Source organism: Rhinoderma darwinii, chromosome 4 (genome assembly GCF_050947455.1).
Source record: "Rhinoderma darwinii isolate aRhiDar2 chromosome 4, aRhiDar2.hap1, whole genome shotgun sequence".
NCBI lineage: Eukaryota > Metazoa > Chordata > Amphibia > Anura > Rhinodermatidae > Rhinoderma > Rhinoderma darwinii.
The window spans coordinates 369526948-369552316 of record NC_134690.1 but is presented as its reverse complement, the minus strand read 5'-3'; the positions used below and the strand labels follow the sequence as shown (position 1 = coordinate 369552316).

The 25369-nt window shown below is 41.5% G+C and overlaps 1 protein-coding gene across 1 annotated transcript; it reads right to left on the bottom strand.

Moving 5' to 3' along the window:
- Positions 1-11071: 11071 nt before the first annotated feature.
- On the bottom strand, positions 11072-22501 carry OTOR (otoraplin). Its single transcript, XM_075864536.1, has 4 exons — positions 22312-22501; positions 21535-21677; positions 15833-15943; positions 11072-11668 (listed from the first exon to the last, which is right to left on the bottom strand). Exons 1-4 carry the CDS (start codon positions 22433-22435, stop codon positions 11645-11647), a joined length of 402 nt encoding a protein of 133 aa, XP_075720651.1. The 5' UTR covers positions 22436-22501; the 3' UTR covers positions 11072-11644.
- Between the last annotated feature and the right edge of the window lie 2868 nt (positions 22502-25369).

Here is a 25369-nt window from a genome sequence, read left to right as displayed (position 1 = left end):
ATCGTCAGCCTTGCCATGCGATGGCAAGGCTGGCGACTGCTACTATGGCAACAGGATGCCTAACAATGGCTTCCTATCTGCCATTACGTTAGCTGATTAGGCCCCGCCCGGAGGCGGAGCCTGATCGGCTTGCTGTCAGTGAACAACTGACAGTTCTAATACATTGCACTACATAGGTAGTGCAATGTATTAGAACATCAAAAAAACAGTTGGACCTTCAAGTCCCCTAGTGGGACTAAAGAAAAGTGTAAAAAAAAGTGTAAAAAAAGTAAAAATAAAAGTTGTAAAAAATACAATAAAAGTTTCAAATAATAACACAAAACACAATCGCCCTTTTTCCCTTATCAAGTCTTTTATTATTGAAAAAAATAATAAAGCCATACATATTTGGTATCGCTGCGACCGTAACGACCTTAACTATAAAAATATTATGTTATTTATTCCGCACAGTGAACGCCGTAATAAAAATAACTAAAAAATACTGACTTAATTGCTATTTTTTGGTCACTTTGTCTTCCAAAAATTGAAATAAAAAGTGATCAAAAAGTCGCATGTATCCAAAAATGGTACCTATAAAAACTATAACTCGTCTCGCTAAAAACAAGCCCTCATACAGCTCCGTCGACGAAAAATTTAAAACCGTTATGGCTCTCACAACTTGGCGACAGAAAAAATCCATTCTCTTTACAAAAGTTATTTTATTGTGCAAAAAGTTGTAAAACTTAAAAAGGGCTATAAATTAGGTATTACCGGAATCGGACTGACCTGCAGAATAAAGGTAACATGTAATTTATAACGCGTGGTGAACGCTGTATAAAAAGAACTAAAAAAATATGCCAGAATTGCTGTTTTTTGGTCACCTTGCCTCCCAAAAAAAAAAAGGATAACAAGTGATCAAAAAGTCGCATGTACCCCAAAATGGTACCAATAAAAGCTACAGCTCGTCACACAAAAAAAAACAGCCCTCATACCACTACGTCTATGAAAAAATAAAATTAGTCAAGGCACCGATAAGCCAGGAAATAAAAATATGCAGTTGTGCCCGAGGGGAACGTTTCTTCTGTTTCAAGTGGCGAATTATCAAGGCCCCTAAAATTAGGGAACCAGGAAGGGGAGGGTCCAAACATATCTGCTGGAAGCGAGGGCGCCCGTATTATGCCAGGACAACACTTTCCTGCAAAATTCCCCAAACTGCAAAGGTGCGGAGTGTGGACCAAAAGGGGGATAAGTAAAGACCATTTATTAGTGCGACACCGGCCTGTGCAGAAAGGATTGTGTCACAGCATAACACACATCTATGGATTATTTTATTGTTTTTTTTTACCCCACTATACCACCTGACTATGCCCCTTATATACTCCGCCCGCCTTACATGTACCCCCACATTATAAACGGAAACACCAGTAAGACTCAAAACAAAAACTACTACAAGCAAAATCCACGCTCCAAAAGCCAAATGGCGCTACCTCCATTCTGAACCCTACAGCGTGCCCAAACAGCAGTTTACTTCCACATATATGGCATCGCCATACCCGGGAGAACCCTTTTAACAATTTTTGGGGTGTGTGTCTCCAGTGGCACAAGCTGGGCGCCACATATTGGCATATCTATTGAAAAACCATTTTCACTCTGCAACATCGCGTGCACACCAATTTCTGCCAATCACCTGTGGGGTTAATATGCTCACTACACCCCTAGGTGAATACCTTGAGGGGTGTAGTTTCCAAAATGGGGTCACTTCTGGGGGGGATCCACTGTTTTGGTCCCACAGGGACTTTGCAAATGCGACATAGCGCCCAGAAACCAATCCAGCAAAATCTGTACTCCAAAAGCCAAATGGCGCTCCTTCCCTTCTGAGCCCTACTCTGTGCCTAATCAGCAGTTTATTACCACATATGTGGTATTGCCGTACACAGGAGAAGTTGCTTTACAAGTGTTGGGGTGCTTTTTTTCATTTATTTGTTGAGAATATGAAACATTTTCAGCTAAAACTACGTCTTATTGAAGAAAAAGGATTTTTTTTATTTTCACTGCCCAATTCTAATAAAATCTATGAAACACCTGTGGGGTCAAAATGCTCACTACACCCCTAGATGAATTCCTCAAGGGGTGTAGTTTCGTGAATCGAGTCACTTTTGGGGAGTTTCCACTGTACTGGTACCTTAGGAGCTTTGCAAATGTGACATGCTGTCAAGAAACCAATCCAGCAAAATCTGTGCTCCAAAAGCCAAACGGCACTCCTTCTATTCTGATCCTTGCCGTATGCCCAAACAGCAGTTTATGACCATAAATGGGGTATTGCCGTACTCCAGAGAAGTTGCTTTACAAATGTTGGGGTTCTTTTATTCCTTTATTTGTTGAGAAAATAAAAAATGTTGAGCTAAAGCTACGTCTTATTGGAAAAAAAGGATTTTTTTTATCTTCACTGCCCAATTCTAATAAAATCTATGAAACCCCTGTGGGTTCAAAATGCTCACTACACCCCTAGATGGATTCTTCAAGGAGTGTAGTTTCCTAAATGGAGTAACTTTTTTGGTGTGTTCACTGTTTTGGTCCCTTAGGGGCTTTGCAAATGCGACGGGGGTCTCCGCAAACCATTCCTGCTAAATTTGAGCTCCAAAAGCCAAATGGCGCTCTTTCCCTTCTAAGCTCCGCCGTGTGTCCAAACAGCCGTTTATGACCACATGCAGGGTATTGTTTTACTCGGGAGAAATTGCTTTACAAAAGTAGTGGTGCATTTTCTCCTTTTAGTCCTTGTGGAAATTAGAAAAAATAAGCTAAACCTACATTTTCTTTGAAAGAATGTAGATTTTCATTTTCACGGTCTACTTCCAATAATTTCTGCAAAAAACCTGCGGGGTCAAAATGCTCACTATACCCCTAGATAATTTCCTCAAGGGGTATAGTTTCCAAAATGGGGTTACTTTTGGGGGATTTCCACTGTTTTGGTGCCGCAAGAGCCTTTCAAACCCGACATGGAGCCTAAAATATTTTCTAATAAAAAGGAGGCCCCAAAATCCTCTAGTGTTCCTTTGCTTCTGAGGCCGGTGCTTCAGTCCATTACCGCACTAGGGCCACATGTGGGGTATTTCTAAAAACTGCAGAATCTGGGCAATAGATATTGCGTTGCGTTTCTCTGGTAAAACTTTCTGTGTTACAAAAAAAATAGATGAAAAATGAATTTCTGCAAAAAAAAAAAGAAATTTGAACATTTCACATCTACTTTGCCTTAATTCCTGTGAAACATCTAAAGGGTTAAGAAATTTCTAAATGCTGTTTTGAATACTTTGAGGGGTGAAGTTTTTAAAATGGGGTGAGTTATCGAGGGTTTCTAATATATAAGGCCCTAAAATCCACTTCACAACTGAACTGGCCCCTGTAAAAATAGCCTTTTGAAATCTTCTTGAAAATGTGAGAAATTGCTGCTAAAGTTCTAAGCCTTGTGATGTCATAGAAAAATAAAAGGATGTTCAAAAAACGATGCCAATCTAAAGTAGACATATGGGGGATGTTAATTAGCAACAATTTTGTGTGGTATTACTATCTTACAAGCAGATACATATAAATTTAGAAAAATGCTAATTTTTGCAATTTTTCGCTAAATTTTGGTGTTTTTCACAATTAAATACTTAATGTATCGAGCAAATTTTGCCAGTAACATAAAGTCCAATGTGTCACGAGAAAACAATCTCAGAATCGCTTGGATAGGTAAAAGCATTCCGGAGTTATTACCACATAAAGTGAAACATGTCAGATTTGAAAAAATTGGCTGTGTCCTGAAGGCCAAAACAGGCTGTGTCTTGAAGGGGTTAAACAAAAACATAAACCTATCTTGTTCTTTTTCGATAAAAATAAATAAAAGTAAGCAAGCAATTTTCAGAAATCAATTAGTCATTCCTTGGCTAGGAACAAGAAAATGCCATCAAATTCTGAATAGAAGAGATCTTGACTATATTATGTTTGTATGTTTATACATAGAAGGTCAACATCCTTGTACCAATAAATGTAGTGTTTCGGATATCACCAGAAATCTACTTCACATACATGTTAGAAATTGTTCAAAGCAATTTGTATGTCATACAATTCTTAAAATGCTACAAATAAAATTCTTCAAATGCTAGAACGCCCCAGTGCCCGCCCATCACTACAGATGGTCAGGTACTGAATCATACCCGGCTCTTCCCAGCACCCTTGGTGGCGGTGGGTACTGGGGTAATAATGGGGGGTTAGTTGCAGCCTTTTTACCGGCTCACACTAAGACAGCTGTCAAACGACGACGCGTAAATAACAGGTCGTCTGCACAGTACGTCGGCAAACCCATTCAAATGAATGGGCAGATGTTTGCCGACGTATTGTAGCCCTATTTTCAGACGTAAAACGAGGCAAAATACGCCTCGTATACGTCTGAAATTTGGCCGTGTGAACATACCCTTAGCCCCACCTTAGAGATGGACGCTGTCAATCAGAAAACTGCCATTACCAAGGCGCTATTAAAGTATTAAAAAAAACACAGACATAAGAAAATATTTTTTTATTGAAATTAGAACTCCCCCACACAACTCTCTTTCCCCATTTTATTTTAAAAAAACGTAGATCATCGCAGTAGTCCAACGAATCTACGACGTAGTCCAAACAGTCCAGCAGATCCTAGGGGGGGGGCTGTGTGTAGATAGCGCCAGACACAGCCCCTATGTAGAGAGTGCCACCAGTGGCAGATTATCATATGGGCAGTTCCGGCGGCCGCCCGGGGCCCACGGCTCCCAGGGGGCCCATGGTCACCCGAACCGCACATCATTTTAAAAAAAACATATTGCGGCGCCGGTAATGGGCAGGAGGGGTGGCTGGGAGGGAAAAGGGCCGCACCGTCTGCCATGCTGCCTCTCTGAGGGGGCGGCGGCGCAACTGAAACCAGCCGCCGCCACCCCCTCCTGCACTAATTGTACCTGTGTGCATCTGAATAAGCGCTGAATGGCCGGGTACGTTCCGTGCCCGACCATTTAGCGCCTTACAATGACGCTGATTGGCAGGGCAGAATGAGTTGTCCCACCAATCAGCGCCTTTCAACTTGTTGAAAGGCGCTGATTGGTGGGGGAAGTCATTCTGCCCTGCCAATCAACGATGGTAGCGGCGCGATGACGTCATCGCAACGCTTCCATTGTTGAAGGGCGCTGATTGACGGGGCATGTCATTCTGCCCTGCCAGTCAACGCCTTTCAACGACGCAAGTGGCGCGATGGCATCGCTCAGCCCCAGCAGGCCTGCATTGACACAGGACGGCGCGGGAACAGGATCATGGTATGTACATTTTGTTGTTTTCAACTAAAATGTGTGGGCGGCATTATCTACAGGTGGGGGGGGGGCTATATGTGGGACACAATCTACAGGGGAGGCTTTATGTGGGACACAATCTACAGAGGGGACTATATGTAGGGCACTATATACAGGGTGCGCTATATGTAGAGCGCAATCTACAGGGGTCTATATGTGGTGCACAATCTACAGGGGAGGCATTATGTGGGACAAAAACTACATGGAGACTATATGTAGGGCACTATATACAGGGGGAGCTATATGCAGAGCGCTATCTTCAGGGAGGCTATATGTGGGGCTCTATCTACAGGGGGCTCTATGGGGGCACTATCTATGGGAGCACTATCTACAGGGGGCTCTATGGGGGCACTATCTACATGGGGCTCTATGGGGGCACTATCTACAGGGGGCACTATGTGTGTGTGTGGGACACAGTTGTATGGTGTTATTGCTACCACTCTCCCCTCTGCCTTGACGTCACTCACCGTTAGAAGGCAGGATGTCTTGCAGCGGCATTCTGACTGGCGTCGATCCCGGCCCAGCAGTGGAACAGTCCAGTCACCTGACTGGTCAACTGACCGGTGAGGTCAGATCACAGGTCAGGTCACTAGACTAGTCCACTCCCGGGGCCGGCATCGATCCCAGTCAGTACACCGCCGCAAGACCTCCTGAATCCTCCTGACGCTGATCACTGCTGCAGTCGTGCGGCATGCAGGGCGCCTGTCAGCAGCGATCAGCTGTTTTGATACAGCTGCAGAGCCCAGCTGGACATTTTTCAGAGCGCCCGGGACGGCGGGACGGCGAGACAGCGGTGAGAAACCGGGACTGTCCCGCCGGATCCGGGACGGTTGGGAGCTATGAATATATGACATATGAAACAGAGGCATAACTCGAAGAGCCTGAGCCCCAATACAAAATCTGTAACAGGGCCCACCACCTACCATGAGTTATTGAGGAATCCTGGTGTCTTCCTATGTGGCACAGGGACCTTTGGTCCCTTCTCTGACACCAGGGCCTGAGTACCTCTGCTCAATGTAACCATGGCATCATCACGGGAGTCCCATCTGGATCCATGTACAGTGTGAGCACATCACTCTTGCTCTTCTTCCGCTTGTGCCTCTGCGGGTCCCTGTGGGGCCACCAACTACCTTGTTCCCAGATCCCCTTGGCAATCAATGGTTGCAAGACAGGTGATCAATATGTAGGCCCCACAGAGACTGTACAATGTACCCCTTAACCCCTGTCACTTCAGCCACTTTTTCTTTTTTCATTTACGTTTTTCCTCTCCTTTTCCCAAAGGCCATAGCTTATTTATTTTTCAATCGACAATGCCATATAGGCACTTTTTTTTTGCGGGATGAGTTGTAGTTTCTTATGGCACCATATAATGTACTGGGAAACACCAATAATACCAAAATATATATATTTGTAATTATTTTTATAATACTTTACAGGAATAATAGTAATTGTTTTTTTTTTACTTTTAATATTTTTTATTTTTGTTACACTATTAAAAATAAATTTTAACAGGTTTTTTTTGTCCCTTTAAGGGACTTGAAAAAGCAATTGTTTGATCACTGGTGCAACACACTGCAGTGCACTAAGTATTGCAGTGAACTGTAAATTTTATCAGCTCCCTTTAAGCCCTGGTTCTGACAGAGCTTAAAGGGGTTGTCCAGGCACAGGGCGGTTATTTATAGTGATGACCAATCCACAAGATAAGACATCAGTATATAATCGGTGGTGGTCCAACACCAAGATCCCGCACCGATTGTCCCGGTTGGCTAAAGGCACCAGAGGTTTTGCAGTGGTTGGTGATGGCTACTACCACTGTATAGCGGCCATGCTACGGTACTGCAGCTCTGCTCCTATTCAAGTGAAGGGGAACAGAGCTGCAGTACAGCAGCACAGCCGCTATGAAGTGTATGGAGTTAACTGCTATGGACACTGACTGCTATATAACATCCGATGCATGGAAGCTGCAGAATAGCTGATCGGTGTCGACCCCTACCGATCATATACTGATGACCTATCCTGTGGATAGGTCATCAGTATGAAAAACTGCCTCATGCCCAAACAACTCTTTAATAGAAGCTGAAAGATGGCAGATCTGGGTGCCCCCATTATGCCTGCAAGGCCACCATGACAATCATTAGCACCCTGCAATTGCATCGTGGGTGGGCCAATTGAGTGACAGAGGGGGCTCCCCTTATTTGTAACGGGTCAAATGTCGCAGTCCCTATTGATCACAGGATTTAAGTGGTTAAACGGCGGTGGATCAGAGTTATCTCCGATCCCTGCCGTTGCAGTGAAGGGTCGGCTGTAACATACCTGCTGAGTGTGGAGCGGGCTCAGCCCGTACGCCAGCTTCATAACCCCTTCCTATCGACTATGCCGTAAATGACATAAAATGTTGGTAAGCAGTTAAAACCTACAGGAACAATTATACTTAGAATATTTACTGAATATTCCCAATAGTGCCAATATGAGATTCTGGAATGTACCTCACAGGCTTCAATGAGGTCCCATGCACATGACCGTAAATTCAGCCTAATTCTGCAGCAGTCTAGTCTTATGTGTTTGTTTAGAATTATTAATGTGGCAAATATTTATATGAACTTGTATGTAATGTTTGACTTGGCATCACTCTGACCTCATACGGTGTCAGTGATCTTTCACCTTTAATTTGTGCGCTTTTTTCTTGTGTGCTGCTTTGCTGTGTGTGCTCTCCCCTTTATGAGAGGCATTTTTTCATTCTTGTACATTTGGCCTGAGGAAGACGTTGGTCCAATATTGAAACGCGTAGCCTTATATTCTAATAAGTTACTATTATATTTTAGATCAAAACCTACTACAATTATTGATACCATTATTATCAGCACTACCTAATATAATAATATAATAATACCTCACTATAGGTCCCCAATATATGTTTTTTCATACTTTCTTCAACTGGCGGTAACTACCTGATATTACCGGATTGGACCTGGCCGCAGCTGATCACCTTTATTACTCTCTGCCTACACCAGAGTTGTGCCTGGGATTTGCACAACCCCACAAGGTGAGCAATCCAACTGCTCTCCTTCATTTGTCGCTTTTTATCATCTTTTATTTGCACCATTTGGCGCCGTGTATTTCTGGTTTTTTTTTTCTCCAGTCGTCCCTTTAGTAAAAGACAGTGGCAGTGAACTCCGTGTGTCTGTCACTACATTATGCTGCCCTGAGCCAGGGCAGCATAATGTGGATGACAGGTTACCTTTAAGTAAGTGGTTCTCAATAAATCTAATAATATCTTTGAATTTTATATTTTAAAAATATGCTTTACACAAAAAATCATATTCTATACAAATATGAAAGCATTTTTTTTTTTAAAAAATTCTTCGAATCCCTGAGCTAAGCTATGATTAACACTTTACATGCAAAATTGTAATTGCTTTACATAACCTACCTGTTAAATATTCAATTAAATGGCTGATTGCTTTCCCTAGCGAATACTCTTGTTCTAAATAAAAATCCTGAGAAATTAATATATTTCATCTGCATGATTTTAAACCCACAGCAAACATTCATACCAGACTATATGCCAATATTTTCTCCTATTAAAATGTAGCGTAGCTTGATTTTTTTTCTAGATCCCTTGCTGTAGGCAGAATTGAAAATGAAATAGACTTTACAACAAATACCAAGACATGAATAAATGTTATTGTCACCTATCAGCACAGAACAGTCTACACTTCATTTTACTTCCCATTCACTGTGTAACTGACTGTGCATATGTAAGATTAAATGCACAGATAGGGTTTCGACATTGAGATTTGCTGTAGCCTTGAGATATTCTCTCCTTGGCTGTTCTAACCAGAGAGTTGTTACTAAAGATAACTTATTTTAGTGTAATACTTCTCAAACCAGTAGAGTGAAAATATAAGATTAGTTGACAATGTTCTATGTGAGATACATATTATCTTTCACGGTCGTAGGGGATTAAATTTACAGCTGCATATGGGCAAAACTCAAGACCTCATTCCCCTACAGAGTATTGGCCAAAACATTTATCTAGGATATTTTTCTTGTTTAAGCTGTCTTAGGAATTTTGAATGAAGCCTGAATCTTAGGCTACATTCATATGTGAAAAACTGCAGTTGTCACGGATCCCCCATTGACTAGACTCTATGGAGGGATGCGCGACACGCAGGAAAATAGGACATGTCCTATTTTTCCACGGACCCTTCACATGCTCCGTTGAAACAATGGTCGTGGGAACGGCCCTGTTGAAGTACATGAGTCCATGTGATGGCCGTGGTTTTAATGGCCGTCACACGGACTACATATACGCTCGTCTGAATGAGCCCTTAAAGTACCAGTTGAAGAGTCAATATGGTAAAATTGTATAACTATTTAGTTGCATAAGGAATATTTCTATGAAATCATTGTAACTGCAGCTCTGATGATAAATATTCCCAGACAATAGATGCAGGTATATAAGACAATGCCCTGTTGAACCGAATCCCAACATATTTCAAATTGTCTACAGCTCCTATTCGATGGGCATGCCTTTAATGGGTTTTGTTCCTAATTATACTAAAGACCACTTATTTGTTTTATTGCCAGAGTATTCGAAGAAACGCAAAAATACACGAAATGATTGTAAAAACACTTGCCTGGCCTCAGGAATTGTCATTTTCTATTGTTTCTTTGTGAACTAATTATCAGGGTGTGTAACAAACCATCACGCTTTTGTCAACATTGAACATTGGTGCTGTCAGGGGCCGGACAAGCTCTTTTGGAACCCAAGGCAAACATGTCAAAATGCAACCCCCACAACATGGTACCAATATTCTCATAGGGCCCCAATAACAGTTTCAGCTACCATGAGTACCAGTCACAGTTTTCCTCCATGAGTTCCAGCCACAAAGCCCCCATTAGCTCCAGACATAATTCCCCCATGAGTTTGCCACAATGTTCCCGATGAATACCAGCTACAATGTCCACAGTAGCATCAGTGGCATACCACAGTCCCAATAATATCTATAATGTCCTCAATAAGCAATCACAATACCCCAGATCCTACAGCTGCTCCTGGCTCCCGCGCTATGCAGTCAGTAACATATAAGTTGCCACCAGAAGGTGCTCACAGGTAAAGTCCTGCTTACTATGATCAGTGCAGGAAAATAGAACAGGGCTGCCATTGAGAAATAAAGCTCCAGTCTCTGCAACAGAAGGATCCGATTATCTTCGCACAGTCATTCCTTATTGCATGATAAGCACTGCTGAGGAAGATGGGTCATTGTGATGTGTTCCCTAGGCAGGGAAAGCATCTGCATCACAGGCAACTGCCCATCCTGCCTACCCCTTGTCCCAGCCATGGGTGCTGTCACAATTTAGTGCTTTGGGTGTAGTATAATGGTTAACATTGGATCACTTGAAAAAAAATTGACATTGTAAGAGCAACATGTAGTGCATGTTAAGTAGACTTCAACAGTGAAAAATTAGGAATCGATTCCAGCAAACTAAACACACAATGGTGGCAAACACTGGATTCATTATGGGCAGGATTACAGGTAGAATATTTCTGACACCTTGTTAAATATTTTCACAGAGGAACTAAAGATTTCTTTAAAGCACAACTCTAGCAACAAAATAAAAAGTGGCGGCCCCAATGCCTTGCAAGTTCCGGGATCAAAAAGTAATGTGACCTTCTAGATAAACACATTTAATAATAAAATAAACTATGTATTTATTTACAGGCATGCAATCTTCGAAAGAAATAAAAGCTGACTAGACATCAGAGAATACATACATAAAGTACACAGCCATAAATGCTTATAAAATACAACATAATTGATCTGAAATGTATAGTATTAACTACCAGGTATTGTTTGACCTTTTGGTATGGAACTAATTTTATTGTTAAGAATGAAGAACAAGCTGGTGCTAGTAAGAAGATTTCATTAGATGAGTAGAAATAATGCCACAAACATAAAAGAATGTCTCAATGTAAACTAAGCTGAGGCTGTCCTCCGAAGCAATACAATTTGGGGGCATTTATTCTAGAGAAAATACTAATTGTAATAATTTCACAGCGGTGGAAGGTCAAATTAACACGGGGTACATCCTTGATAAAGTCGACATTTCATATACCATGCTTTTAGCAATATTTCAAATGAAACAAAACTTTTGTCTTCTGAATGTATAACAATATGCATTTTTTTATTAATTGATATACAGTGAAAGTAAAGACAAGGAGCAACACAAAGAAAAATTACAAAGGCATCCTCTCAATGAATGTAAAATCATTGAATTACTGCAGTATTTTCATTTGTTTGCACCCGTCCGTTTTAATCACAGTAGAAATCGATAGCCTGTAGTAGAGATACAAACAATAAATGTCAGGGTGTGCAAGTACTATGATGACTAATAAGGTAACATTGTCAGCCCAATAAATTGTTATTAGGTTGTAGTTATTATTGCGGCTCAGCCCGATTTCTTTGTATGGGGTTGTGCTGCAATGCCACACACAGCCCATGGACAAGTGTGGCGCTGTTTTACCACAGTCACTGTGGTTCAGTGGTTAGTACTGTTACCATGCAGTCCTTGGGTCCATTGTTTAAATCTGACTGGAGTATAATTTACATGAAGTTTATTTTCTCTGCTTGTGTTGATTTCCTTAGGATACTATACTCTGTCTTCATACTCCACAAACATACTGATTGGTTAAAGTGTAACTAAACTTTCAAAATACCTTTGGCATGTCATGGTGACGTCAGAAGTGGGGGTATAAGCGATGAGACCCACACCATCACTAAAACGAAGCAGCAGAAGCGCTCAGGTGAGCACTGTGCCAGTTTATTTCTGATCGGCTCTGCTCAGAAAGCCAAGCAAGCGGTGTATGGACTTCTAGACTTTCTATTGGGCCCATACACCTTTTCGCTTGGCTTTCCAAGTAGAGCCGAGCAATGCCGATCAGAAAGGAGGGGCGCAACGTTCATCCGAGCGCTTCTGCCTCTTTGTTTTAGCAATCGTTTTAGCAATCGTTTTAGCAATTCTCAGTGCTTGGACCCCCATTGATCAAAACTTATGACATGTCAAAACTTTTATGAAAGTTTAGTTACACTTAGTTTAGATGTGTGCATCTGAGAAATTAGATTGTGAGTGTAAAGGATCTGCCAGACACAGCTTCTGTGTCGACGCCCGTGGTTAATCAGTCTGCATCTGTCCCTAGGTCTGATAGAGTGACTCGATCTGCTACCACTCAGGCTGGTAGGCTGAGGAGTGGGAGAACCTATCACAGCCTGGACAGACGGTTCTAGCTCCCGCCCTTGGTCTATTTATACCTTAATTTGCTGTCTGTCCTTTGCCTGTGATTCTTGTGTTTCCTGGCTCTGCTGTTCCTGCTAATACCATAGACCTCTGCTTCATATTGACCCTGCTTGACTGACTATTCTCCTGTTCTGCTTTTGTTACCGCGTACTCTCCAGGTTTGACTCTGCTCGTTTACTACTCTGTTGCTCACGGTGTTTCCGTGGGCAACTTCCCCTCTTCCCTTGCTTCTTTGTTCCCTTGTCTGTTTTGTTTGCTGTTCACATAGTGAGCGTAGGGACCGTCGCCCAGTTGTACACCGTCGCCTAGGACGGACTGTGCAAGTAGGCAGGGACTGAGTGGCGGGTAGATTAGGGCTCACCTGTCCGTTTCCCTACCCCGACATTACAGTGAGCTTCACTGAGGATAGAAACTGATGTACAGTGCTACAGAATATATAACCATTGAGAAAAAATTAATATTTTTTTCTGAGCAGAACTATGGAAAGCTTGAGTCTAAATATCTGTACCTTTTAAAATCAAGATGAGAACACAAACATTTCAATTATATCATGCAAAGACAGAAATCCACTGTGAAGAAAGTTTGCTCAAAGTGGTCAAAGGAATTGCCGTTTCTATACTCTTGTCTTAGATGTAAAGTTTACGTATATGCTAAAACATTACAAAGTAATAAAATATCAGCTTAAAATGTATATTAAAGAGAATTTATTTATGGGCTTTGTACAGGTTTAAGCAGGCAGGTAAGAAAATAGTCATACTCATAAATCTCATACAGTCCTTGTGTTTGTGTAACCAGTTCTTCAGTAAAGATAAAAATTCCTTGGGGGAGTGTGGAGAAATACATAAAACATTATTGTAGTACAGTCAGTTATCCATCTGTCTGGAACTTAGAGATGTAAGTAAAGCTGCCAAATGCTGTTTCATTTCCACGTGTGCAATAAAAAACTCAAATAAACGACTGCTCATTTTGTCGGTATTCATTCTGCTGTCAAGATTGTTGAGAGGGATGCACTCTGATTTAACTTTTTTATGACGGTTAAGGCAGCAAAAAACGGGACTTCTTTCATGCATATGACTGTCCGTGTTGTGTCAGTGTGCTTTCCTTGTGGCAACTGTTTTTCTGTCCTTGTTTCTTCTCTACAAGCACTTCTTTTTTTTCGCAGCATTTCTTTAGAAACTGATAAGTGAAATACGGACAGCATACTGATGTCATCCATGTGCCGTTTTTCATCATCCATAGACTTCAATGGGCAAGTCTGATCCACACCAATTAGGAGTAGATTTGCAAGTGTTTCGGTCCAAAACTTTGCACTTAGGCATAAGAAAATAAAGAAATTTTACTTGCAAATCTACTCCTAATTGGTGTGCGTATTACTTTCCACAATCTACGACAGGTTGGTCCCCTATTTATGCACACACGTCCTGAATAACATGGTGCTATCTAAACCTATTTTCGTACTAATCACACTGACTAATCTATTTATTAAAAAAAAAAAAAATGCCCTCAAAGATGTACATTGCTGTCATGTCCGTGGCTGCGGTCCATCAGTTTCTTCCTGGCATGAAGGTCTGGCTGTCCTCCAGGAATATTCGACTGAGGGTGACGTCGTACAAATTTGCTCCCAGGTTCCTTGGACCCTTCGAGATCCTGCAACAGGTCAGCCCTGTCGCCTACAAGCTTCGGCTGCCTCCTACCCTCAGGATCCCCAATTCTTTCCATGTCTCTCTCCTGAAACCAGTGGTTCTGAACCGCTTTTCCAAGACTCCTAGCCCTGCGGTTGCCTCCAGCGGCCCTTCAGACACCTTAGAAGTTAAGGAGATCTTGGACACCAATAGAGTGAGAGGAAAGACTTTTTATTTGGTGGATTGGAGGGGGTTTGGTCCTGAAGAGAGGTCCTGGGAGCCAGAGGAGAACCTCAATGTGCCTACCCTTCTGAAGAAGTTTCTCTCTCGCTCTGGCCCCAAGAAGAGGGGGCGTAATATTGGGGGGATACTGTCATGTCCGTGGCTGCAGTCCGTCAGGTTCACTCTCCCCCTGGCGCCCACAGCCATGGGTCGGTGAACGCTGGCCCCAGTCTCCTCCTCAGGAGACACCAGAGCTCACTTCCACTCACCTCGGCCGGGTCCCGTAGGATGTGCGCGCATGCTCGTGCCCGCTCTTAAAGGGCTGGACTATAAGAGGGGCCCAGCCTCTTGCTTCAATGCCTAAGCGTTGTTTGTCATATCCTAGTTTGTCTAGCAAATGGTCTCCTAGTGTTTTCCAGTTCCAGTGTTAACTGTTCCTGTATCCCGTATCCTATATCCCGTGCTATCCTGTTCTAGTGCCGTGCTGTGCTGTAGTCGTGTTGTGCTGCATACCACGCCTGTCCTGCTACACCACGCCTGACGTCTACCTGCTGCCTAGTCCCTGCCGAGCCTGCCTTGCTACTGTCCGAGCTGCCACAGGTACCCTATACGAACTATAGACTATGACCTGCGTCCTGTTGGCCACCTGCCATACCGCCAAGGCGGTACGGTCCAGTGGGTCCATGAACCCAATGTGACAAATGCCCTTAAGGCATCATGTGCACAGCAGAGTCTTATGTACAAAGCTTCTAGGGAAGAAGACCTCCGTAAAATGCCATCCAAAGGAACATGACATGACAAATTTCTTTGTTTTTCCATATAAAATTGGGGGTCTTTGAGCGTACAGTGTGGACCGATAGAATGCTATTAGCCCGGCTTTATCAGGCATGCAAAAGCCCATCCTGAGATTTTAACTGTATCTGATGTTTGAAACACTGGAGCAACTTTTTTAAAGTTTAGTAGGATCTTCATATTACAGAGGCTTTGTTAATGGACATCATATTTTACAATGAGCCCTGATCCTTCATTTGATGATGAATACTGTTTTGTATTATTGAATACTTTTGTATTAGTTTTTTTATGTTTTTATCTCATTAATAATATTTCAAGATTAGTGGAAGAAGCAACATACATGTCCTATGTGGCTTCAGCGCTAGTTTTCAGGAACACAGGCTTAGATCCTTACACAGTAGCTAACTCCAACACCTGTTGTATTTAATATTTTAAAAGAGAAGAATATTATCAGAAGTCACTTCCAATACTATTTTATAACAACAAGTCTCAGAAGCCTCTTGGAAGGTTTGAGGTCCTAGGCAACTATCTGGTTTGATCACCCAACAACAGAAGATCTAGTTTACTTACTGTTGTGGGAAATTCTTGAAGAGTATCCCGGTAGACATTCAATTCGCTGATGAGATTGCTTGGAAAATAACCAACGAGTCCCATCTGATCCCTGTATTGGTCACTATAAACCTATTAGAGAGAATATACAATTAAAAAGAAAACAGTCTACCTAAAACGGTTCTGGTCATTGATCATTTGATGTTTCTATGGGTGAGCACTAAAAAAATCTTACTAATTGTTTACTAACTGATCAGAAGGACCTCATGAGGTACCAATATGTGGTCAATTATAAGTCCAAAGTTAAGATCAATAATCTAACAACTCCATACTGTATGAAAAGTCATTAAAGAGGTTGTCAGGGAAAATGGACAGTAGAAATGTGTGAGAAACACTCGCCTTCAAAGAAAAACTGCAAAAGTATGCCTGTTAAAAGCTATATATATATATATATATATATATATATATATATATATATATATATATATATATATATATAAACTAACTCAAGAGTCTGCAGCCTGACTCATCACACAGGGACATGGCGGCAGGACGTTTTTTTTTACATAATTTTTGAAGCAAAAGGATGAATTTCTCCCCTGACAAAATGACAACCACGTTACACTGAAACCAAAGCACAGAGATAGCGGTCACCTTGTTGTGGCAATGGCGGTTGCTAAGTAGTGGCCTCCAGCCATTGTAGATACATATTTATATATAGACCAAAATAGCAAATCAAAGTAGGCAGCATTCACACACAAGTGGAAAGGGTGGATTTACACACGGAAAAAAAACCATCGTTTTTCTTTAATGAATACTCAAAAGCTGTACAACTTAATATAACAACTACATATTAACTGCATTTAATCTTGTAATATAACATTTTATTTAGATCTATAGCTGAAGAGAAAGAATATGGGAGCCTCTTATTCAAGGTTTGATCAACTTGTTTTTTAATGCCCAGTGTACACTCTGGGCCGGTTTTAGACAAAGTGTGGCCCTGGGCAAGGTTAAAAATGGGGCCCCAAATGCTGAATTAGGGCCTGTTCACATCTGCGTCAGGGTTCCATTGATGGCTTCTGTCAGACCTTTCCGTCAGGGGAACCCATGAACGCAAATGAAACGGAAACCACAGCTTCCGTTTGCATTACCATTGATTTCAGTGGTAATGTTTCCGCTGCAAATTGTTTCCGTCTGTCTCTGTTTCGTAAGGTTTCTGTTTTTTTGGCGGAAACAATAGCGCAGTCGACTGTAGCAAAATCCCCCCCTTGTATATAGTGCTACACAGCGCCCCCCCTTGTATATACTTCTCCACTGCGCCGCCCCCCCTTTTATATAGTGCTACACAGCAATCCACACCTTGTATATAGTGCTACATAGCGCTGCCCCCCCCTTGTATATAGAGCTACACAGCCATTCCCTCTTGTATATAGTGCTACACAGCGCCACCCCTTCTATATCGTGCAACACAGCGCCGCCCCCCCGCTTCATGTATAGTGCTACACAGCGCCGCCCCCTTGTACATAGTGTTACACAGCGCCACCCCCCTTGTATATATTGCTACACAGTGCCCCTCCTTGTATATAGTGCTACACAGCGCCGAACCCCCTTGTATATAGTGCTACACAGTGCCGCCCCCCTGTATATAGTGCTACACAGCGCCGCCCACCTTTGTATAAGTGCTACACAGTGATTTCACCCCCTTTGTACATAGGGCTACACAGCGACTCCCACCCCCTTTGTATAAAGTGCTACACAGCGATTCCCCCCCTTTGTATATAGTGCTACACAGGGATTCCCCCCCCTTGTATATAGTGCTACACAATGATCTCCCCATTTGTATATAGTGCTACACAGCTATTTCCCCCCCTTGTATATAGTGCTACACAGCGATTCCCCCTTCGTATATAGTGCTACACAGCGATCCCCCCCTTTTTATATAGTGCTACACAGCGATTCCCCCCTTTTTATATAGGGCTATACAGCAATTCCCCCCCCCCTTTGTATATAGTGCTACACAGCGATTTCCCCTTTGTATATGGTGCTACACAGCGCCGTCACCCCCTGTATATAGTGCTACACAGCACCGCCCTCCTTTGTATATAGTGCTACACAGCGATCCCCCCTTTGTATATAGTGCTACACAGTTTACCCCCCCTTTGTATATAGTGCTACACAGCGATTCCCCCTTTGTATATAGTGCTACACAGCGATTTCCCCCCTTGTATATAGTGCTACACAGCGATCCCCCTTTGTATATAGTGCTACACAGTTGACACCCCTTTGTATATAGTGCTACACAGCGATTCCCCCCCCTTTTGTATATAGGGCTACACAGCGATCCCCCCCACTTTGTATATAGTGCTACACAGCGATCCCCCCTTTGTATATAGTGCTATACATCGATCCCGCATTTGAATATAGTTCCACACAGCGATTCCACCCCTTTGTATATAGTGCTTCACAGTGATTCCCCCCCTTTGTACATAGTGCTACACAGCGATTCCACCCCTTTGTATATAGGGCTACACAGCGATCCCCCCCACTTTGTATATAGTGCTACACAGCGATCCCCCCCTTTGTATATAGTGCTATACATCGATCCCGCATTTGAATATATTTCCACACAGCGATTCCACCCCATTGTATATAGTGCTACACAGCGATCCCCCCTTTGTATATAGTGCTACACAGCGATCCCCCCTTTGTATATAGTGCTATACATTGATCCCGCATTTGAATATAGTTCCACACAGCGATTCCAGTCCTTTGTATATAGTGCTTCACAGTGATTCCCCCCCCCCTTTGTAAATAGTGCTACACAGCGATTCCCCACCCTTTGTATATAGTGCTACACGGCGATTCCCCCCCATGTATATTGCCAGACAGCCACCAAAAAAAAACAAAACATTTGTACTTACATTGCCCCGATTCCATGACAGACGGATCGATCTGTCATCACGCAGGTCTGCACAGGGATTCTTCCCAGCGCCTTATAGGCTGCAGGCCTAATGTGGCCTGCAGCCTATAATATTCATTTGTATTTGCATCCTGAGGATGCCGATACAAGTGAATGTGGCTGTCACTAGCACCGGGGCCCCCTCCGGTGATAGCAACGCCACTGGGCATAAGGGGGCCCGTACCGCCCGGCCCATAAATGTAATGGGCTAGGTGGAGCAGGCCCCGTAGCAGCTGCAGGCAGGGGGCCCTAAGAGGATGGGGGCCCTGGGCAATTGCCCAGTTTGTCCCCCCTAACGCTGGCCCTGTGAACACTGATCAGCCATAACAATAAAACCACTGGCAGATGAAGTAAATAACAATGATTATCTAATTAAAATTGCACCTGTCAAGGGGTGGGATACAATATGAAGCAAGTGAACAGTCAGCTCTTGAAGTTGAAAGCAGGAAAAATGGGCAAGTGTAAGGATCTGAGCGGCTTTGATAAGGGACATATTGTAATGGCAAGACGACTGTGACGACTGGATCATCTTTAAAACTGCAGGTCTTGTGTGGGGATCCTGGTATGAAGTAGTTATTACCTACCAAAAGTGGTCCAAGCAAAGACAACTAGTGAACCGGCAAAAGCTTTAAAGGCGCCAAAGGCACCTTGATGCGCGTTGGAAGCGGAGTCGAGCCCATCTGGTCCCCTCCCACAGAAGAGCTACTATAACACAAATTGCTGAAAAAAATTAATGCTGGCTTTGATAGAAAGTGTCAGAACACACAGTCTATTGCAATGTGTTGCGTGCGGGGCTGTGTAACCCTGTAGTACACAATATTAGGCAGATGATTTTAATGCTATGGCTGATCGGTGTATGATTGATGATTACAAGGTTCTGGGATGTTCTTGAATACAAATTTATATATGATGTAAATTTCACATTGCTATAAAATATTCTCTTTACGCATTAACATCTGGATACATAAAGATTTTGTTATTCCAGTGACTGTCTGTCTGCTTGATTTTGTAGCCCAACATCAAATTTGGTGCAAGGTCATACACATTAGTATGTCAGATGTTAACACATAAATGAAAAAAAATCCTAGAACGCTAAAACTTATCATACACATTAAATAAATGTAAATTTTATGAAGATTGACCATAGATCTAGTGTGTATGGGGATTTCCCTATCACCCAAGCCGAGCAGGCATGTTTCTGGTTGAGTCGGGAGAAATTACTGGCACTGGAACGAGCATTTGGTCAAAAGCTATTGCATGTGCATGGTCAGCGTAGATCTCAGGGAGAAAAAGAAACCTCTTAAAATACATATACATTTAATTGATTATCTTGTACAGTATATCTACCTTTAATGGAGTTTTCTTGGTTGGGGGTTATTTTCACTCAATATAAGGAAAATGATTTGGGTTAGATGAGTAAAAAATGATTTTCAGATATTACACGGGCCAATGATCAGGCCAACGAATGTTCATATGAATGCCTGATCCCGATCAATGCCCTGTGAAAACGGGGCAGTGATCAGCCGATCAACGAGCAAACGCTCATTCACCGGCTGATCGTATAATTTATGCAGCAGAAAATATTATCGTTGTCGGCAGCACATCTCCCTGCGTAAACATGGAGATGTGCTGTCGATATGATGGAAATGCATGGGGAGGAATGATCGTAGTAACGATCGCTTGTCCCCATACATAACCGATCATAGCTCCTCTTGAAAGGAGCAAATGAGCGTCGATCAAAGAGCTGTCTCCTTGATCGGCGCTCATTTCTATGGCCCAAATTATCCTGTGTAAAAATTCCTTCACTGTACATCACTACTCTTTTCTTAGAGATTCATTGTCAATCAACCTTGAAAACCAAGCAACAATTAGAATTTATTTTCTTCAGAGGAAGAGGGAGTCTTTAAATACTCAGATATTGCTACAAGATTGTATTCATTGGTGATTGTGGAATAAAACCTGAAAGTTATATATTGAAAACATATTGGTCAATTTTGTAAGCAAATTGGCGGGGAAAGGTTTAAACTGCAACTTTATATGGGCCTTGTATAACATTCACTTAAATGGAGCGGAGCTACAATACCAGGCACAGCCTAAAGACAAGAGTGGAGATGGTTTTTGGGGAAAACAACAGACCCTATTCTAGTATAAGCTCTTTAAGGGCTATCTGACGTTAAATCTATTTGTATTCGTATAAGGAAATGAACTGTGTGCCTGTCCGTAGACCACAGCACTCATTGAATCCATTGAAATTAAGTTTAATTGAACAAAAACGTAGTTCATAATACTGTATCATACTGGAAATTAGAGAGAGAGAGGGATATGGTGATATTTTCTTCCTTTTTAGACAGCATCTACCATGTAGTGGAGTCTTAGAAAGATTGACAATTCCATTTTTCCTCTATTAGCTGAGCAATGCTGGTGACCAATTTCTGAGAGGACCGAACCGTCCAAAACAATAAAGTATCACATTATTTATCTCTACATCTAATTTGTCGCTTGAATAGAGTTTCAGTTAAATACTTTTTTTTCTCAATAAAACTTAACTTTAACAGATTCAACAAGTGCCGTACATTCGTCTATATTATTAAGTGGATATCACAGCAGCATCCTTCATATGAACACCAACAAAATTAATGCAGGAATGCTAACCCTACCCTGGAGGAGATGGCCATACATATATTACATTTATTAAATAAAAATCTATAACCCAGGGACTTTGAGTATTATATTACGTTTGAAATGTAATCAAATATAATCTTACACTTCCAGACCAGAACTCTCCTGCATCATCAGCGTCCTTTACTAGCTTAGTATAGACATAGACCAGATCGCCTTTCTTGATGTCTATAAATCTGCAGTCTGGAGCATTGTAATCATCCACAGCCTTCCCAAAGGATATAGCATCTAAAGTACAAAAAAAAGGAGCATTCAGAGTATTTTTAGCAACATTTCCATGACCTTAAAATGGTCAAAAAAGTTAGTTTTGACTTAATTCATATTCCAAAGTTGTTCCTTCTTCGGTGCGTGCATAAATCTATATGTAAGCAGAGGAAACAAGGCTAAAGTGAAAAATCCCCCTGGCATTAAGCACTATCTATAATAAATGCTGTGAAAAGAAACAAAGTTAATAATTAATTTAGTCCAAGAATTATAATAGACCTGAATAGGATCTTAGGTTTATGCTGTATACACACAGACATGGGCACAACTTATACAACAACATACTGCATACACGCTCCACATGTGAATGCTGGCACAAACACCCAGACAGGGCAACATTATAGGACATTGTGACTTTATAAAGATATCTTTTTATTTTGTACTTGGAAAGAAAAAAATTAGAATGGAAATAATCTCATAGACATTCGAGTTAAAAATGGGAAATTAAAAACGTCCAATATTAATGCAGTGGAGAGAAAAAGGTCTGGTAATAAACCAAAGAACATTTATCAAGAGATTACCGATTACAGAGAATAAAAAGCCCCAGTAACATAATTATTAAAACATACATTAAAATTTATGTTTCTGGCAGACTTACAAACACATTCATCATCAGAACAAAGTTTCTTCTTTGCCAACTTCTGCATGAAAGCTCCATTTGCCTCGTGATCCATAAATCCAAGACATAAGAATATGACCACAAAATAAACAACCAGAGACATTTCTCCCAATATTTCTTCCCTAGATCTCTGCCGATGTCTTAGAACTAAATACAGTGTTTCTCTGCACCTTAAATCATATGCAGTACATTTATGCAGACGGTGGAAACATCTGGAAAAATACAGACGGCCAATAGGAAATGAGCTGGACAGCATTCCATTCAGTGAAATGGTCACGTGGATACAAGAGAACTCCTGTGGAGATGTTTATCAAGCACAGACTTTATTTATTATGGTTCTAAAAAGTATGTCCATAATGCTGATTATTCATCATTGCAACAACTACTTACAGGCAGAGAGGTGGTTAAAAAAAATAATAATTGTTAAACGGTAAAATATTATATACCCCAAAATAATACCTAATAATCTACAACTCGTCCTGCAAGAAAGAGCTCAAACAGCTACATAGAAACAAAAATAAAAAGTTATAGCTGACGGAATGCAGTGAGGCAAAAATGAAAAATTCCTGTGGTCCTTAAAGGGCTTTTCCCAGAATCATTAGTTATCGCTTATTCACAGGATAGGTGATAATTTTGTGATCGCTGTGGGCCCCATCGCTGGGACCCCAACTGAACGTGAGAACGGGGGTCCTGAGCCCTTTGTTCCTCCTCACTGCTCGGCCGCAGTGTGGAGGACATTGAATAGACTGGCGGTCGAGTATGCGCATTGCCACTCTATTCAAAGTCTATTGAAATGACGTAAACAGCCGAGTACAGCGCTCGGCTGTTTCCATCACTCTCATGGACATTGAATTGAGCGGGAGGCACGTGCTTGACCGCCACTTTATTCAAGCTTCTGCTCAATGCGGTCGAGCAGTGAGGAGGAACATGAGGTTCGGGCCCCCCATTCTCAGGATTGGTGGGGGTTCCGGTTGTGGGACCCCCAGCATTTAAAGAATTATCCCCTATGCTGTGAATAAGTGATAATTTAAGATTCTAAAGAAAACTCCTTCAAGATAAAAACTGGCTTGATCGTTAAGGAATTTATTTAATTTCCTGCTACTAAATACCCTATCGCAAACACACACACACACGCACACACACATTTAGGCCAATTAACTTATCAGTATATTTTTGGGAGTGTGAAAGGAAACCCACGCAAACATAAGGAGAACATGCAAATTCTTCACAGATGTTGAGCTCAGTGCTGCACGCAACAGTGCTAACCAGTGAGCTACCGTGCTGTTTTTATATATTTCTCAAACATATAAGTGTAATCCTATATTTTACACATGCAAAATCAATGGCACAGCAATGAGAAAAAAATCTAAGATTCTTCTGTACAAAAACAGATAAGGCTAGGTTCACATCTGTATTGGAGACTCTGTTAGGAGCCTCCATCGCCGATTCGGTGAAAAATGCCTGACAAAATAACACAGCATGCTGTGGTATTTTGTCCAGCAAAACGAAGGACACCATGACGGAAACCTGATGGAACATATTAATGGGTTCCGTCTGGCACCGTTGGTGTCCGCCATGCGATGGATCAGGTGCTTCTGTTTTTTTCTTTCCTTTGTTCTGCTTCTATGACCGAGCAGAGCAACGGAGAAAACAAACGCAGATTTGAACCCAGTCTAAAGGAACAGACAATAACAATTCTTGTTCTGGTCAAGATGGAAAATAATCTTTACTGTCATTAGTGATAAAGAAAAGGCATTACGTTCATGGGAAACTAGGATGATTTCCACAATGACTTACACAAAACAACTGTTAAAGCGGTGATTCTCAAACTGTGAGGTGGGGCTCACCAGTGAGGCGCCCCCTAAATTTTGGTGACACACAGCTGGGGAGGCAGTTGTTACAGAAGTGATAATAATCTGCACATCCTTTTCTCTGGTGGCACCAATTCCTGATTTAGCCACATTACTTGACTATTTTATTTTAATGTTACACTGTGGTCAGGAGAAAAATGAAAGGTAAATTGATCAATATTTTTAATTTTAGAATGGACAACGACCTTGGGTGGTGAGGCCCAGGCATCATCATGTTCTGACCAGTGAGGCCCCTGTAGAAAAAGATTGAGAAGCACCGTGTTTAAGGACCCTATTTCCTACATAAGATAGGACAACCATAATGTTGTTTTTTGTTTTTTTATAAATGTCATCCGTATTATAATGAAAATTAGCAATATGTATTATTATTATTATAATAATAATACAAATACTAATTATAAATTTTTTTGTGGTCCTCTGATCATTGTTAATTAGGAATTTGATGGTATTGAGGCTTTTATGGTGCTGCATATTATAATACAAATGGAAGGTTGCAGGATACTCATTTTTGGAAATTGAAAAAGTTTGATTGGAACTATGCTTTTGAGCCATGTGCACTTTATTCCATAATATATAATCAATGGCTACTTGTCCTACAACATTTGTGGTATGAAGAGGCTATGATAAAGCTGAAGAAAGAACATAAACTGGAGATTTAATGTGGCTGGCTCTGCTGAAAGCATCTATATTGGCTCATAAATATGTCATTTGCTACCATTGAAGGGTTTCTCCAGAAAAATAACATATGAAAAATTTTATATTATGGCAAACTGAAATAAAAGTGCCTGAAGTAAAGAAAAATACTTTTCAAAGTATGCTGTATACACATTAAAATGTAACACCTCTGTTATATAGATGGAAGTGGGTAAAAATGGTTACACACCATTGACAATAGGTGATGGGGACAGCTCACTTTCTCCTTCATGCACCTCTCTGCAGTGACCTTTCCACATGTCATAGAGCATGCCCACAACACTCTCTCATAGAAATCAATGAGTTATTTTCTGACTCATTCTTATGTCCGAGTACCTTATGTAAAGCACATTTATGGATCTTCTATTGCACAAAATCAGGCAAGATGGCTGACCCATAATAATATAAAAAATATATATAATCAGAAAATAAAAACAGTATGCTACAATATATATTTTAATTTTTTTTTAAAA